Genomic DNA, 19,489 nt, shown 5'->3' on the forward strand with positions numbered 1-19,489 from the left:
AGTGGAATATAGTGGAGAAAGGAGACAATTTCCAACACATTTTCCTATTTTGGGCATCTTTCCCCTTCCTATGGGCATAAGAAAGAATTTGTATAAATTATAGTTCATTTGTATTTTCTTAACTTGAGAATAAATTGATAACTTTTTCTGAATTGGTTTATTAAATTCACTTACTAGTTTATTGAAGACCTTAAGGAGTGTAATAGAGATATATCTATTGATTTTAAAAAGTATTCCATTGATCACTCTAAAATTTATTTTTAGAAATTGAATTATTTAGCACTCTATTACATATGAGTGAAACTCAACTTTAACTGGTAACTTTAATATTTTCATAAAGTTAAGACAGAGACATTTTAAGTAGGTATAACATGAGTTGTTTTAATTGATCTTAATACCTTGAATATTTTTACAGATGTTTCTATTAGCAGATTAAAACCAAGAGAAATTAAATTCACATTAAAATTTATGATCAATACATATAGCACTACAACCAGAAATTCCATGTACATTAGGTTACATTTGAACAAACAATAAATTTCAGATTGGATGTTTTGTAATGAATTCACTAGAAAACAACTTTTGAAAAAAAATGACAAAATAGAATTTTTAGAAAATTAAAATATGACTTTCACAATTGCAGGAAAATGTCAGATCTATGTTTTAAAAGCTAGAAATTCCCCAAATTAGTTTTTGTATACCAAAGAAGCTTTCTTCTTAAAAATATCAGAATTATTTTTCTTTACAAGTAAGATACAAAGATCTTAATTAGCAGTTCATCTTTAGAGAAATCTATTATTTAAAAATATTAATCTTAAAATATTTGAGTATAAAACTAATACTGATTAATCACAGATTGACTGGTACATCTGAGCACTGTATATCAGATGAACCTTGGCAATAAAAGAAATCTCAATCTCATCCACACTAAATAAGATCAAAGCACAATAAAAATACTTCAAAATTACAATATCATTTTAACATGCTCTCTGACAATTCAACATTTCTACTGCCACGTATGGTTGAAACTGACAGATTGTCTAGAAGAATGCTGAAATACATGGACATTGTCTGCAAAAGACATGAATCTGTGTCTTTGACAATAAATAGCTAAAATTGAATTTATTAAGTGGAAATTTTGTATAATTTAGGCAGTTGAAAGTTCAGAACAGCCTGCGTTCCTTTTTATAACAGCTTGCTATGAAATTTGTAAATTTGAAACTAACTTAATGATACCTTTACATGCATAGATAAATTATAAATGCATTTACCAGACCATTTAATACATAAATTCTTACTAATTTAGAGAATTTTCCTTGACAATTTCAAATGACTTCAGAATTCAACATTATTGATGGCTTAAGAAACAACTTATGATGAATAAATCATTATTTCAATCCATCTAAAGTTGACACACTTAAAAAACACACCACATAAAAACTTGTCCTAAAATTGATGTTCACTAATTGAAGTCATTGTTGTTCTTTGGAGATTCCTGTGAAAATAACATTAGAAAAACTGAATCCCATTTAAATGTCAGTTTAATTCATTAGCAAATTTTCCTACCATCTTAATTTAATTATTGAAAAAATGTCTGACAATTGTTCCCTAATAAAACATTGTTATATATATCTTCCTCTAGTTTGTTTTCTTTAATAATCTGGGACATTTCCAAACCCATATTTAATCATATAGTATAAGTCAGTAAAATAGTACTTTAATGTGGTAAAACCCATACGGAGAGTAAATTGGCATTTATTACAGTAGTTGTTGAAAATTTCTAGATTATAATATGAGTTCATCATCGAAATGGAAGGAAAATATGTCAAGCACACCCACTATTAGGGTATGAATTACAAAAACTAATATGTCAATAAGATAATGGTCTTTCATTTTTAAAATAAATATTTTATATTTACCATAGATGTTTCTGTTTTATTTTTTGCTCTCAAATTTCTGATGCTGGTATCTGGTTGTCCTTAAAATATTTACCAAATATAGAATACCAGACTCTATTTTATTATAAAGTCAGCCCAGACACAGTATCAGATATTAACATGTATACATTGTTGCATTATGTATCTACTTTTAAAAAATTACCTAGGTAGTGGGTATTTGAGACTATAAAATAAAATACTGGAGTATTTACAAGCTCATTTTTCACAACAATCCTTTTTTTTTTTTTTACAAACTTCCAAGATAATAAGAAATCCTTCATTGATTTCCTTCATCTAAAATGATTGCTAATTTGTCTACACAGTAGAAATGGAAGGGGCAAAGATTTCTATTTACAGATTCAGGGAAACTGATTCCCTCCCACTCCTATAGCAAAGCAGGAAGTAGCTGCTAGGTGTTTTATAGCATTAACCAGGATGTCTCCCTAATGATACAGAAGTAGGATCACATATCATGCAGCCTGTTCACTAAGTCTCAAAAGAGGACATGCCATAGAATATAATCGTGATGTATCAGAAAATGAATAGCTCATAGAAACTCTGTTACTTTTCATAGGGAGAAGAAGGTAAGCCAACAGGGATAATTAACTCTGTCTGGTCCATTTGAAAAGGTATTACAAAAAAAGGGTTAGAATGCTTTCTGGGTAAGCAAAAATCAACTACACCTGTGACACTGGGATTAAGATTTTAAACAGCCAACACGTAAAAACTAACTTTCTCTTCAAAGTGTGGAAAACTTAGCTAGGTCTCCTTAGGTGACGAGAGTAATGTTATACCCAATGTGTACGTGAACCTTTGGTCTTACTCATCTGTCAGTTCTTGCAGTGATGTGCTGCAGCTGATCCACATCAGCTCATGAGAGTCAACTGTGCTTATCATTTTTCCCAGTTCCACATTCAGTGATGTCAAGTTGGTAGTTTGAAATCTGCCATAGTCAAAGTATTTACTGGCAAACTTTATAAATCAGGGCCTTCTTCCCCACATAGAGCTAGGTGTCAAAAATTTATCAACACAATTCTTCTTTAAGTTGAAGGCTGTCTTTATGGCATTAGAGAAATTCATTTAATATTGAAGTCTTCTGCTGTAAAATCACAGGTCCAAATCCTTGAGTTAAGATTAGCATGAATCAGACAATGATGCCTCTATTTTCATATAACTATATCACTTAATTTTTCTGGTTTCAAGACAACATTTTCAATATCATGGATGCTTTTTCCATTTAAGTGTTCACTAGGACATTCATGACTATCACTGATTGTGGACACTGTGTAGGATGCACTACGGAGAGCATCTGAGTGGGAAAAGCTGTTTCCAAATTGGATTTTGTATTGATTCCAGTTTCTTCTCAGAATTGCTTGAACCTATCAATCAAAAAGAAACAAGAGAAATCCATTAATTGAAGTGAAGATATTATATTTAAAACATAGCAAAATGTTTTAAATATAATATAGAATATAATAATAAAATATAATGTAGAAAAGTTGTTCTTGAAAAAACATTGATGTTACTGAATAATATTGCTTCATTTTCTTATTTAATTAAAAATTAAGGGGTTGGGGATGTGGCTCAAGTGGTAGCGAGCTCGCCTGGCATGCATGCGGCCCAGGTTCGATTCTCAGCACCACATACAAATAAAGATGTTGTGTCAGCCAATAACTAAAAAATAAATATTAAAATTCTCTCTCTCTCTCTCTCTCTCTCTCTCTCTCTCTCTCTCTCTCTCTCTTCCTCCCTCCCTCTCTCATTCTCTCTTAAAAAAAAAAGAACTAATGAAAAAAATAAATAAATAAAAATTAAGTAAATTGTGTTGACATTAAGAAACATTGTTATTACATTTTAATACTTCTCTAATATTTTTATTTCATGCCTTGTCTTTGAATTATTAATAATTGTTACATATTTATTGCCATCAAATAAAACATAAGATATAATAAATATAAAAAATAGCAATCTTTTATTTAATGATTACCATATGCCAGAAATTGGGCTACACTCTGAAAATGAAAGAGCAGGGTATTCATTTCTCATGGAGCTTACTTCCTAGAAGAATGAAAAGTATTGGACAGATAGTTGTAGATGGGATGAATACTTTGAAAAAAAGTTTAGGAATTTTACTTCTGCACTTCTGTGTATTTGGAACCTCCTTTCCATGAGTGAATTTTTAATTTAGTGACATTTATTTTCTGATTTGAGCTAGAGATTGAGTCTAGATGGGTCACATACAGTGATTTTGTGTTTTAGTTTACATTAAGACCCTAAAAGTGTATATGTGTGTGTGTGTGTGTGTGTATTTGGTACTGGGATTGAACCTAGGGGCACTCTAATACTGAACTACATCCACAGTTCTTTTTTATTTATTATTTTGAGACAGATTTTCAGTAAGTTGCTAAGGCTGGCCTTGATCTTGCTATTCTCCTGCTTTAGCCTCCTGAGTCTCTGTGATTATAAATGTTCACCACCAAGTGTGGCCAGTATTCCTCATATTAAGTCAGTGGGCCCAAATAAGAATATTGAAATACACCTTGAACTTGATAAACTGGACATTCCAGGACTGATATGTGTGTAGATTGGCTTGGGGTATCCTGCTTCAAGGTTAGTAGCCCAATCCTTCTGTCCCTATCTACTTTTACCTTAAGTGTGCATTGTTTGGTCTTCTCCAAGCTCTCTACAGGTCATTAACCCTGTGACTATTTCCTCAAAGGAACTCTGAGCATATTAAAATAATTTTCCAGTAATTCACATACTATTAACATACTTATTCAGTAACTGTTTCAATTCTCTTTATATTCTCCTTATATATGGTTCCTCAACTTTCTATTGACTATATTCCTATACGCAAATAATTATTAAATCTTTATAAATGTATTTCATTGTATTTCCTTCTCAAAATTACATTCTGTAGCAAATAGGGATTGCCAGTATATCTTCAGAGTCCTGTTAAAGTCTCCTATATTCTGTCACTTAAAATGAACACAAAGTTGTACTGTCCCTTTATGTTTTAGAATGTAGAAAATAAAAAGGAAGCATCAAATTCAGAGTGAACAATTTCTATAGTTAGAATTCAAAATGAGTTATTAAAATTTCCATTTAGCTTCTGTGATTTAGAAATTATAAGTCAAATGCTGTAACTTGGGTTTCAAAGTTATGTTATTACAAAGTTCAGTAACAAAGACTTTCAAGCTCATTTCTTTCTATATGATAAACAAAACTGAGGAAATAATTCATTTTCAGGTAAATGTGCTTTGAAAACACAAGCATTTTTAGACAATAAATGTTTTGGTCTTGCAAAAAACAATGATACTTTGCTCTTGGTTTAGTCATTCTAAATCCTCCAAAGAAAAATTTGAATCAAGAAATCTTAAAAATAATATCTGTTATATTTAATATCTTCAAGAACATAATCAAATGACAAATGGAATAGTTTTATGAATGAATTGTGGGCTTGTCTGAGCCATGTGTAAGCAGAGGTGTGCCCCTTGGAGAACTCTCAGTGTCATCTCACCGATCTCAGACCACTTAGACTTGCCTTAACAAGTCCTGCTCAAAAAGAATTCTGAGATACTGCAGAATGTATTGGTTCAGACAGCCCTAGGTTCAAATAAAACTCCCTGGAGGTGGAAAGAGGTATCAGAGCGCCCAAATATCCTCCAGTGGCTAGTTGCCTGGAGGAGGCAGGAATTATTTAATTCTTCAATTAATGCACAAGTGATAAGTCTCCATTCAGGCCAATTGGTCTCACAGCCTCTTTCTTCTTATTTACCTCAAAAATCTTTTTCTCACAATAAATTTCTTTGATGTGCTTCCCTATAAATAAAGCATGTGGAACCCCAATTATTGTTAGGGAACAGACTCAGAGCCTGTTCCATCCACTGGGTCCCTGCTGTGAAACTATTTTTCTGTATCTTTTGTCTTTTAATTCTTATTAATTATTTCAGACTTTTAATTTCTCAGCCAGTTCACATCTCCATTCAGTTTACTGATCCCTTGGTGTGCAGGATGCAGCGATAGTTTTAGATTGTGCATTTTAGATAAAGAAACAGAGATTTCAAACAAAAAAAAATAATTTTGACTCTCTAAATATTTCTGATGATGTTTTAGTCAACTTTTTCTCTGCTCTAACCAAAAGGCCTGAGAAGATCAATGTATATGAGGAAAAATTCATGGTTTAAGAGATCTCAGTCCATGGCTTTGGATGAAAGGTAAGGCAGCATATCATGGAAGAAGGGTGTGGTATATGAAATCAGCTTAGGACATGGTATCAGGAAGCAGAGAGAGAGCATACTGGGCTCACCAAGGACAAAATATATATCCCAGAGCCACAGCCAATGGTTTCCACCCAATAAATTCATCCAACTGGATTAATGCACTGATTAGATTAAGACTCTCATAACCCATCAGTCAACTTCTGAAAGTTCTAGAATTGTTTAACATATGAGCTTTTGGGGGACACTTCATATCTAACCCATAACAGATAGCAGATAAAAATTATTTTTATTATGATTCTTCTTATATGTAATAAATTCCTCCTCAATTTACTGTTATTGTTGGACTGACTGAATACAGAAATATAGCTTCAGGTGGAAAGAAAGTAGAGCACACTTTTGCAGAAAAGATTCTACATAAATTTGAGAAGCTGACCACAAGAAATATATTAGCTGCGAGCCCCCAAAAGGAAAGCTTAAATTCAATTCTAAAAGACAAGATAGCTTTTGAAATATTTGCATGTTTTGCCTTGAAATATATTTGATAAAGGCCATCCTTCTATTTCTTCTTTGCAACTAAATTATCACAAAAACCATGGAAGGTCAGTGTCCTGAAGTATGGGTTTTTATTTACTGAAGTTAAAAATAAACCTAATTAGAAGCCTTGCAGTCTTCTGTTTGTTTATATTATTCTCTATTAGGATGTTACATTTTTATCTGCTTCCTCTAATACAAGATCACACTGGCTCAACAGAACATTAAAGTGGCCACTCATAAACTTAAATGAAGTGTTATTAAAGGTTTGAGTATGTTTTTGTTGTTTTATTTATTAGCATCATACAAGTAATTTAGTCAAATATGTAGAATATAACATCACAACCTTATGTGCTTGTTAATTAATACCTGATAAGGATCTAAATCTCTGCTCCTTAATCTAAATCAGTTAAAAATTTTAATAGAGCTTCACACAGAAATCTACTTGTTCTCATTATAAAACGTGAGTTCAGTTGTTCTCAGAAAATATTTTTGTTCACTTTAAAAAAAAATCTACCTTCCATTGTTGTTAAATATATCCTTCTGATGGCCAGTCTCTCATTCACGTTAATAGTGCACATTTTTGTCTGTGTGGACTACGGATGAGAGGAAAGAGGACAGAGCACTTGTAAAGCCACTGTTGTTTAACTATTGAGAAATACCAATAGGAAGATGTTGGCTAAAAATAAATAAAAGGTGGAAGAAAAAAAAAAGCCAACAATTTTAGGCTAAAGGCAAACCACTGGACCTAATGTGGAAAGCAAGAAAGAAACTAAGCCTGAGTAGATTGGTTTTAAGAACATGACATAGTTGGAACCAGACAAAGTGGATTTGGCACTATTTCTTCATGTTATGAAAGTGGGAAAAACTTAGAGGCAAGGAGATAAAAAGGAGGGATTATAGTATTTCTTAAGATGAGAGATGAATCATACTCAAACAGGGATTGTATCTCCAGAGATAAAGAAAAAGGGACAGATATTAGAGATGTTGTGAAGAACCAAAGGATTTGGCAAGAACCTGGTTCAAAGGCTTATTATTATTATAATTTTCCAATGCCAAAGTGTTCTCAATTTTAGGATATGGCAGAAGATCAAGGGCCTGTGTCTCTTTTGCTTATACAGATAAAGTGTAACAGGAGTGTGGAGCATTAGTTTTGATATTCTCTGGGCACCTTTTCTAAATAAAAGAGCCAATCTGAGATTCTGATTCCAATATGATGAATGTTGCCATTTGTACATGTATTTTTGAAAATAAGTTGTTTGACAAACCTTTTAAGGGATCTATAATATACTAAGGATTTAGTGATGGTGGAACATTGCACAAAAATCTTTACATGCCCTAGTTTACATTAATCCTTGTGAAATTAATGTAGAAAGAACTTGTTTTTACTTCCCTTTAATAAAGATTAAACACCTACTCCCAAATTTGGAGCATTTCCCAAAATATAGCAGCCATTGGGTTTTTAATGCATCGCTGTGTTTATTCTATATTGTCTCCTATCACCAAATATTTTGCTAGTGATTATTTAAAAATTACACATTATAAAAATAAAATCTGCTTCTGTAGGAACAGAGGTAGACCTTTTGTATTTCATGCACATTCTTTGGCATGTGTCCAGATCATTCTCATCTCTATCTAAATGTTACATCCTATATTGACAGCATAGAGGACTGTCTAGCTCCATATGTACTCTAGTACATTTACAGAGGTACATAACAAAGACTTTATGAATCTTATTTTCAAAACAAATTATGTATCTGTTTATCCTGATAGTGTTCCATCCATACTTCTCATTGACTTTGAGAAAATAGCAACATCTTGTTTTCAGTGTGTCAGAATCATGGAAGTTTATCACTTAATATGTGCTGACATTCCACATACCATTATTAGTAGTATAGATATACACACTAAACATGTATATTTTGAAATTACAATATATTTTAATTTTTAATTTATAAGCAATGAATTGCATTATTTGCCAAGAGAAATATATAAAATATTATTTAAGCCAGGCAAAACAATATTTCATGATTTTCTATGATATGTACCATGATTTCCAATGCTGATTTGTGTTTTAGGACTGATTCTCATAAGGTTAATGCCATCTGGTTCCCCATCTGAAGCTTTATGATAAGCTTCCCAGTTACCAACTGTCCACTTCTCATTCAGTTACTATTTGGATTTCTAAAGTGTACTCGAGTTTGCCAAAATCCTACAGGTTAAAATTTGTCAAGTAGATTAGAAACATATGAAAAACTAAAGCTGGAACCACTGAGTTACAACAATATCCATATGTATGTAATATAGTACCAGATTTTAAATTCTCAAACTCCCAAGTAAGAAAGCCATAGATAAAAATCTGGAAGTATTCAGAATACATTGCCATGTTATGGATTATAGCAATTACAGAATTCTATTCTAAATTTCCCAACCACTGCACCTTTCCCTTGTACAACTGAGAGTTTAGTTTGTTTACATCTTTTTGTATCCACTTTAAAGCTTTTTCCAAAAGCTACACTGTGAAATAGGTCAGGGTGTGAGGGCAGGGAATGGCAAAAAAAAAAAAAAAAAAAAAAAGGATTCTCTCTCTTGTTATAGTCCATCTTCTATGAAGTTAAGTATCACCTCACATCATACCTGAGGCAAAGTCCAGAATTAATAGGATCTGTTGGTAGGTCAGAAAACTAGATGAATAAAAGTCACTGATGAAGTATTTTAAAGTGTGGTTGACTTTTCTCCAATATGTCTTGAGGAGGAAGTTTTCACTTACAATAATAAATATTATAGCTCTTTTCTCTGATAGAAATGGAATTTGAAATAATTGTTCTTAGGGAATTTATAATTCTATCTTATTTTTAAGGAAAATACATATCAAATGACAACAGGAATAAAACCAACTGACATACCTCTCCATTGAAAAAGCAGAAAATTGTAGAGACCAAAAGACCCTGTAAGAGAAAAATAGAACTCTATTTGAATCCCAATGAAAAAGATACATGTATTTATAACTAACTTGACCCATTAGCAGTCAACAATGAAACCAAAGCTATATTCAAATTTAACAACAAATTTCTCAAACTGCTTACTGATGTTGAATGCCATACCTGGAAGTGCATAAGGATGTGAATGATGTAGTCAAATACCTCCTCAGCAATCCTTCCTTCAGGTCTCCAGGGAATAAGAACAAATTCAATGCCAAGCAATGGCACCAGGATGAGAGTAGCTCTCACAGCTTTCATGTAGAGATTGGACTCTGCCTGGTGTGTAACTTTTAACTTGGTGATGAGCACACGTACAATATTTAATAGGAAGAAAAGATTCACCTAAAAAAACAAAATGGCACTATTTTAATATTTAATATAGAGAAGCATTATTGGTGCTCCAATTTTATAAATCTTACAATATTTACAATATTAGCTGGGCAGGGTGGCACATGTCTGTAATCCCAGCTCTCATCGAGGCTAAGGAAGGGAGGATGGCAAGTTTAAGACCATCCTGGGCAACTTAGAAAAAATCTGTCTCAAAATGAAAGAAAAAAATAAATAAAAAGGCTGGGGTTTTAGCTTAGTGTTAGAGCACCCAGTGGTTCAATCCCTAGTACTGAAAAACAAACAACAACAACAACAACAAAAATATTTACAACATAATAGATTGATATTAATTTGTGATTTCTCAAAATGTGATTTATAAGTACATCGATTTTCATCAATTATATTTGAAAGCATAACGATAGAATCATTTTGGAACACATTCCATTGTGAAATATTTGAGTGTTTTTTCCTAGCTTATTTTCTGATGCAGTGCTTTTGGATTTTTCTGTGATCCAAAAACTAAAGGTTTTTAACATTTTCAATTAAATGAGAAATTATTTTAACAGATGTTCTTTCCTTCCTTCCTTCCTTCCTTCCTTCCTTCCTTCCTTCCTTCCTTCCTTCCTTCCTTCCTTCCTTCCTTTCTTTCTTTCTTTCTTTCTTTCTTTCTTTCTTTCTTTCTTTCTTTCTTTCTTTCTTTCTTTCTTTCTTTCTTTCTTTCTTTTTGTACTGGTGATTGAACTCAGGGGCACTTAACCCCTGAGTCACATCCCTAGTCCTTTGTTTAAATTTTTTATTTTGAGATAGGCTCACAATAAGTTGCTTAGGGCCTCACTAATTTGCTGAGGCTGGCTTTAAAATTGTGATCCTTCTGCCCCTTCTGAGTCTCTGGGATTACATGTGTGCGCCACCACACCTGGCCAAGAGTTAATTTTTATAAATGTCACCTGTTTATCAGTGTCCATGTTATTTATCTATTTTCCAAATATACACCATAATAACAATTTTCAGATTTTTAGTTTATTTCCTTTATTTTTATAATAATAATCTTTATAACATTCTTTCATAACACTAATTATTAAAACAACACTCCAAGATAGTGCTATATTGTCTTCTTTATCCTTATGCGGAGACTGCATCATGCAGAGACCACGTCATGATCGGAAGCCACATCATGAGCCCCAGCTCATCCTAGAAACAAGAGCGCTTGGCATCCCATGAGACTTTCTAAAGTTGCTTTCTGTAATTGCATATTTACTATTTCCTACGCCTCAGTAACTTCCCCAAGAGACAACACTCCCTTTGAAAGGGAGACATAAAACTTTGATAATATAAGATAACTCAGGAAAGAATCCCTGCTCCAATATCACATTCTTTCTTTTACTCACTCAAGTCAATACTGTTTACTTTTGTCCTTTTCCTCTACTCTTTATACCTTTCATAGGATTCTGAATATGAATTTCAGAAAAGCCTCATAGAGGCTACTTGCTTTTGTCTTTGTTTTCACCCTGATTTCAATCATCTGTCCTATATTTTATAATCTTACACTTTGAAAATATAGACCAATATATAATTTATATCCATGTACCTTAATTTAAAAAAATAAGAAAAATAACAGTAATCTCTCATTTAGTATGGAAAAGAATAGCATAGCATTTGCTAATTTAAGACAGCTGTGACAAAAATAATCAGGCATAAACATATTCTATGCCATGGGACACTTCAATGGCAATATATGCTTCAAAAGTACACAGCTCACTAGAATCCTGGTGATGACACATCTGTGAAAAGGAATATGTTCAAAAACACAGGAAAAGACACAAGGCAGAATAAAGACAAAAGCAGAGTAAGCCATTTGAACAGGTGTAACAATGAAACATGACAAATTGTCAAGCCAGCTGTTCTATTCCTCCTCCTACAGCCCCTTCCAAGCATTCGTTGATATTTGAAAGTTTCAACCAAAAAGAAATCACTATTAATCCAAAGAAGAAAAGGTAACAATGTCCTTTATCTGCTTATAAATTGCAGAATATTTTATAATCTTAATAAATACATTCATAAATTGTTAAAAAAAAAACACAGTAGAAATATTACAATTGGGCTCCACAAAAGCTTTTTAAACACCAAGACTTCTCTTAAGTGACAAGTCTTTATTTAAAACATGAAACTAGAAATGAGAATTGACAGTGGAGTTAATCTTTATATTAGCGACTTTGTGAAGAGTTTTGTTAAAGTGAATTGGACATTGTTCTCCACACCATTTCCACATAATTATCATATCCTATTTTATTTTCTGTAAATATTTCTATGTATTATGAACAAAAATGGAACAAGAATTTCAAATTTCAGATGAACTGTTTCTGAATTTTATCCAACTTGGAACCAACCTAGTTATAAAGAGAAGCCTGTTTCTACTTTGATACCCATAAAGTTCAAGAGCAAGATAGAAACAAGACATTTTCATATTAGCAAACCACCTCAGGGTCATGGAAGAATGCAGAGTGAATCTGCGCAGTGTCTATAGAAGGTTCCTGGAAGCCACTCTCATACAAGGATGGCCAGCAATTCCTTAACTATGCCCTGAAGTGACCTACATATCTCCCAGTGAACTCAAATTAAACGTATCCTCTCTCAGCTTCCCCTTGGCAGGATCTGAAAGTGTTGCAATCACTCTAATACCACCCTGCTCAAGGGAAATGTGATAGAGGAAGTCTGAATGGAAAGAAACTGATTGTGGTTAAAATATGTTATTTATAAAAGTTGTACAAAGACATTAGGCCATATGAACAATTACTTAGAGCCCCGCCCAGGAACCTTGGAATTGGCAGAACCAGTGGGGGGCCCTGCAGTTTAAACCAGGGCAGGATAATTTAAACCGGGTAGAAAAACAGGCTCCTAATCTTGTTTTAGGCCAATAAGATGCAAAAATGTTGTGCAAATAGAGTGAATTTTCACTTCCTCTCTTACTAAGCAGCCTGATGGGCTATATTCTTAAATTTTACCATGGCAATGCCATCTATTCTCTCCTGAAGTTGATGTGAACAGGATTTTCTGAGGATTGGGTTAGCTGTTATTACATTTTGTATTTGCTAGGTGTTTTAACTTCTCAAATCTCTCCGGTTTAGGAGTTTGGATCACATAATTCTCTGTACAGTCAGATCTCTGGAATAAAATGTTTTCTTGTATTTGTTCTAGAAACTCATGGGTGGCCCTAACAACCCATTTAATTTCTTTGAGCTCTGCTTAGAACAGACAATTCAATGCAAGAACAGAACCATGATAACATGTAGAAATTACAATGAAGAAACTTTTTGAAGTGTTTTTTTTTTTTTCCCCCCAGTTTATTGTATTTGGGGCATTGTTCTAATCACTTAGAGGAAGTATCTTATTTAATCCTTGCAAGACCCTGTGAAGTATGCTCCTTATTCCCTCATTATAGATGAGGAAACAAAGTCCCTGAGAGGTTAAAAACAAAACAAAGCAGAACTTGCCTTGAGATACACAGCCAGCAAGGGAGCCAAGATGCAGAGCTGGCTCTTTGAGTACAAAGAATACAAAGCCAGGCAGTCCAGAGTACACTTCAACACAGTGTGTCATGCATGTCCCTAGCATGTGGAGGGTGCAAGAAAAGGAAGTAGACCTGCCTTTGAGATTTTCTTAAAGAATATTAAAAAAAAAATGTGTTGGATTTTTAACTGACTGTCTTGTGGGACAAGGCACAAACCCAGAATTTGACACTTGGTATGTGCTTTCTACATGTCAGGCTAAGCATATTTTATACATTAACACATTTAATACTTACTTCTAAAACCTGTAAAAATCACTATTTGTTGTTATTTTTAAATTGATAATTAATATTTGTACATTTGATTACGGCACATTATCATAATTTGAAAACATGTAATGACAAAATCAGAGTAATTAACATTTTGAGTTTTTGAAATATCATCATTTCTATGTGTTGGAAACCTCCAAACTCTTTCCTACTTATTTTTAGGTGTGTAATAATTGCTATAGACTCTTGATAACCTATGGTGAATAGAACATGAGAACTGCTTTCCTTCCTCTATATTTTGATATCCACCCTCCCACTGTTGCCCCTACTCACCCCTACAAGCCATTCTACTCTCTGCTTCTGTGGGATCAACTTTTTATTTCCCACTAATGAGTGAGAACATATAGTATTTGTTTTCCTGTGCCTGGTTTATTTCACTTAGCATCTTCTGTACTATCCGAGTTGCTGCAAAAGACAGGATTTCATCCTTTTATGGCTGAAGAGTTTTCAGTTGTGAACATATGTTACATTATTTTTTATCCATTCATCTGTGGGAAACAATTTGATTGATTTTGTATTTTGGCTATTATGTATGCAAATGCCATGAGTGTGCAGGTATAGCACAATGATTTCATTTTATTTGAATATATGCCCAAAAGTATAACTGCCAAATCATATGGTAATTCTACCTTCAGTTTTTTGAGAAACCTCCATATTCTTTTCCATATGGTACCAACAGTGTATGAGAACCTCTTTTGTCCACGTCTTTATCAACATTTGTTATTTTTTGTATTTTGGATGATAGTCATTCTTACTAGGGTGAGATGATGTCTAACTGTCATTTTGATTTTCATTTCCCTGATGATTAGTGATGTTAAATTTTTTTATTCAATGCTCACTAGCCTTTGTATATCTTCTTTGGAGGAATATCTATTCAGATACTTTGCCCTCTTTTAAATTAGACTTGTATTTTTTCTACTGAGTTATTAGAGTTTTTATATGTCTTGGATATTAATCCTGTATGAGATGAATAGTTTGCAAGCATTTTCTCCCATCCTGTAGGTTGTCTTTTAAATTATCAATTGCTTTATTTGACATGCAAAGGTTCTTAGATGTAATCCTATTTGTGTAGTTTTGCTTTTGTTGCTTATTCATATATACATATATATATATATATGTATATAAAATATGGAAAACACTTCAAGATACATACATATATATATATATATGTATGTATTTGAAGTGTTTTCCATATTTTTATAAGCATTTCAAAGCTTTGAGTTTTACATTTAGGTCTTCAATATACATTTAGTTGAGTTTTGCATATGGTGAGAGATAGGGGTCTAGTTTAATTCTTCTGCATTTAAATTATCAATTGCTTTATTTGACATGCAAAGGTTCTTAGATGTAATCCTATTTGTGTAGTTTTGCTTTTGTTGCTTATTCATATATATATATATATATATATATATATATAAAATATGGAAAACACTTCAAGATATATATCTTGAAGTGTTTTCCATATTTTTTATAAGCATTTCAAAGCTTTGAGTTTTACATTTAGGTCTTCAATATACATTTAGTTGAGTTTTGCATATGGTGAGAGATAGGGGTCTAGTTTAATTCTTCTGCATTTGTGTATATATTTTTCCCATCTCTGTTTGTTGATGAAACTGTCATTTCTCCAATTTATGTTCCTGGAACTTTTGTAGAAAATCATTTGGCTGTAAATATCCATGAATATGGGACATCTTTCAATAGTGTGTGCGTCCTCTATGATTTATTTATCAGTTTTATAATTTTCATTAGAGATCTTTAATTTCTTCATTATTTGTTTCCATGCATGTGTATGTGTGCTTATACATATAACAAATGGGATTTCTTCTGTTTTTGCTCATTTTCAGACAGTTAGTTGTTGCTATAAAAGTCACCATTTTTGCATTTCTTAGAATGACAGACTTGAGGCACAGAATGATTAGTTTAATTGCCTAAGGTCACACAGCAAATACAGGTACAAGTGAAATTTAAACCCAGGCAATTAGTTATCAGAATTTACCCTCTTAATTATTATATACTTTTGAGAATGATATTTTCTTAGTTGCCCTCCTAATTAATCAGACCCATCTTCTCTCTTGCCCTAGGATTTTACATCTGGGGATGATATCTTCATTTGTACTTTATTGCCCTCTGACATTGGCTGTATTTGGTCAAAAAAAGATGAGACTATGGAAGGAGGGAGAAGCTTCAGTATTTCTTCTGTTGCTCCTTCTCATTGATGCTATGGTTTTATGCTGGATTTTTCCTGAAACCAAGGCCAGCATTGGTCCTGTAACTCTTCCCAGCACTTGTCCAACTCCACTAACACACTCTGTCCCCTCATTATGTCTAGCTGTGATATCTACTTCCTGCTTGGTCCTTGTTACATTGCCATCCCTTATAAAAAGGTGTGGCCTTTATTGCCCACACCTCAAATAGAAGGACTCCAGTGGACCCTAATCAGTTAAGCACCGTGAGGACATCATTTCCATTTCTGACAATGGAGACCCTGAAGAATGTAACACAGCCAGAAGATTCACAAATATGAGCAGTGTTGAGATAAAGAAAACCTTAATTACGTACCAGTAAAGCAGCACAAATTGGACCATGGATAATGTAAAGGAGATGTGTGTCAGAACTGATCCAGCAACTAAGGGAAAAAATAAAGATGTTATGTTGAAGATTTATGTTTCATTTAACTCTAATAGAAACTGTAGAGAGTCTCTTACTTGTCATTGTAATATAAGCTTCTGGCAATGGCATGTATGCAGGCAGGAATCAGTGGAAATCCTACAGATACAAGAGAACAAAATTAAAAATAGGCAGTTTTCTTTATAGATGCAACTCCTAAAATAGTCATAAAGTATGAAAGTCAGAGATATTCTTGGAGCAAAACAAAAAAACAAAAAAACCTGAACACTATATGTTTATTGAGTAAATATTACCTGTATGGTCAAGCAATAAGTACAATGTACTTTTATGTATTTTTATTTTTGTGTTTGTGTGTATGTAGGTGTAAATTTTCTTCTAATATAAGTCATTTTGAGTTGGTGGACCTCAGAGCTTAAGTCCATAAATGTGCTGCTTGAATGCCAAAGCCTAGAAGAAATCCAGTATTTATATATTGTCTAAGAGATGAAATTGGCTAATATTTGGTATACAATCAAAAATGGGAAAATATGAGCCTGACAAGAATATCTACTATTAGAGACAGACTAATAGTAAGTCATTTTCTGTTGAAAAGAAGGAAGAAAAATGTTTTATACCAGCAATTTTGCATGGTTTTAACCTTCTAAATCATAGCTTTACAAAATCAGATGAAGAAATGCTTGATAAAGGTATCTAGAATGTTCTAAAAATTGTGTTTATGTATACACAAACCTCTTTATAGCGGTATCTATTCCTTACCTTGATCTAAACAGATGGTAAATAAGGAAAAGTTATTTTACTCATGTTTTGGGAAACTAGTCTTGTTGAATTCAGTTTGTGCATTTTATACATTTTTAAATATTTCAGCTACATTTTGAAATACACCAGAGTATGCCACTGCTTTGCTTTGGGAACAATTCCATGTCAAGAGTTTATGTGGAAAACACATTTTTTTTTCATGGCTTTATTCATTTATTGACACCAGGAAGAGACCAGATCCCTAATTCATGATTCTCATTTTACTTTTTAGTCACTATATATTCAGTCAACCTAAACTATTCACTGGTATATTAAATTATATTGTTATTACAAAAAAAAATCCTTACACCTCTCAAATTTATTTTAAACAGTTGAATCAGCAGATGTATGTAGGGGCACTTACCCCAGCCAAGAAAATAATACCACATCAAGTGCTGCTTCTCAGCAAACACAGCCACCACAATGAGTGTGTGCAGGTAAATGCCTTCACAGAGCATCCAGAAGTAGTTGCAGCCCATCAGGTAAAGGTGGATAAACTGAGACACTTTACAACTAACCTGTGGGAAGAGGGAAATGATCTTTCTGTCTTTATTTGTGAATCAACATGTAAAGCAATACTCTATTTTAGGAAACATGAGAGTTTCTGCTCTTCACACAAATTTCACATGTTAATGATTAAGATTTGTAAATGCTAGTCTTTATACTTATGGTGCTTCTAAATTTTTTAGCCACAGACTCTGAAGATATGTAATGGTATGTCTCTCAGAAAATTCTTTAAACTCCAAATCACTTCATTCATGGATTTGTGTTTCCATAATGCACTCTAGTTACTATGTCATTATAAGTGTAAATATTTCACATGTACTTTACATCTATTTTAATTATGAATTTCTCAATTGTTGCATTCTGTCAGAAAAAAATTAAGAATGTTAAAAACAATCTATTAAAAGTATCTAAATGTTGCATGCTATTAGTGAAAATACTTATTAAATAATACTCTAGTGAGGTAATTGACTACCTTATCCAAACACAAAATATGAAAGCTTAGTGTGGGCATGAAGAAGAAAAAAATATGGTTTCTCTTCCTCTTTTCCTGAGGTTTCCACTTTCCCTCCTCTAGTCTTACAGAAACAGGAAGAGGGAGGTTCAAATATTGGATAATGAAAACACAAAAGCATAAGAGAGAGTTTACTCCCTTGATGAAAGGAATAAACTTAAACTTCCCACAGCAATATATGGCAAATTAATTATCCATATAAACTCTGATTTCCAGTCTTAAATTCAATGAATATTAAGGGAAAACTATCATTGTTCTTGAAATAAAAATCTTTCTTTACAAACAAAGTTAAAATGAAAAGTAGTGGAAAATAAATATTGGGTGTCATAGACTAGTAATAGTAACATTTACATAGGAATTAGCTTAAAATATTTTTACATATCTTGTTTTATTTAATCCTTGTAACAATTTGGTGAGGTAGGCATTATCCCCAGGCACATATTTTATTAATAAAAGACTGAGTAGAGGAAAAGTAAAATGCTTTGCTAATACACATAACCTCAATCAAAACTACCTTCTAAACATGGTTCTTATAATTCCAATTTTACTATTGTACAGCATATTACCTGTCAAATAAATATATAAAACCCATTTCTTTATTAAGTATATGTGCAGAATGCATGACATCAAATTTTAAATAGTGCAGCTTTATGTGAAATATAATAGTGTGTTAAAGTCTTCTCAAAGATAAAAGGGAGTTATTCAACTATATCTATAGAAACAATGTACCTCAGCTTCAAACTTTTATCTCTATGATTTTTAGATATTCATTTTATTTTATTTTTTATTTAGATATTTGTTTGTCAAAGTAAACAAATTTGCATTAACATACATGTAATACAATAGAAGTGAATGTTATATTAATGTTCTTTTTATATATGTTCTTTTTATTGAGTTTAAAAAAATAAATGACAGTCTAATGCATTACAATTCTTACTACATATATACAGCACAATCATTTTAAATTGGGCTTCTTGATTTCAACAAAATGTTAATCTATAAACTATTTGGATAAGAATTTAGAACATGTTTTAGAAAAATACATTGCTACACATGGCATTGATGATATAAATAAATAATACATTTTACCAAGAAGATATTAAAATAATTAGACTGTAATTTGTGTTTCGTGTATTAAACAAAACATTTTTTGTAACAAACATACAAGGTTTAGAAATTTGCTTTACAACTCTGTGACAAAACTCTTAATC

The 19,489-nt window shown here is 32.4% G+C and overlaps 1 protein-coding gene across 2 annotated transcripts in view; it reads right to left on the minus strand.

Moving 5' to 3' along the window:
* Positions 1-370: 370 nt before the first annotated feature.
* Calcrl (calcitonin receptor like receptor) overlaps positions 371-19,489 on the minus strand; it is a 101,336-nt gene continuing 82,217 nt past the window's right edge. For both annotated transcript variants that reach the window (XM_026389065.2, XM_026389064.2), the window contains 6 exons: positions 17,625-17,778; positions 16,543-16,603; positions 16,397-16,463; positions 9,796-10,014; positions 9,598-9,639; positions 371-3,316 (listed from right to left, as the gene is read on the minus strand). In XM_026389065.2, coding sequence (XP_026244850.2) covers positions 3,104-3,316; positions 9,598-9,639; positions 9,796-10,014; positions 16,397-16,463; positions 16,543-16,603; positions 17,625-17,778 — 756 coding nt within the window. In that variant the 3' untranslated portion in view covers positions 371-3,103. The remainder of the gene's footprint in view (positions 3,317-9,597; positions 9,640-9,795; positions 10,015-16,396; positions 16,464-16,542; positions 16,604-17,624; positions 17,779-19,489) is intronic.

Source organism: Urocitellus parryii, chromosome 1 (genome assembly GCF_045843805.1).
Source record: "Urocitellus parryii isolate mUroPar1 chromosome 1, mUroPar1.hap1, whole genome shotgun sequence".
NCBI classification, from domain to species: Eukaryota; Metazoa; Chordata; class Mammalia; order Rodentia; family Sciuridae; genus Urocitellus; species Urocitellus parryii.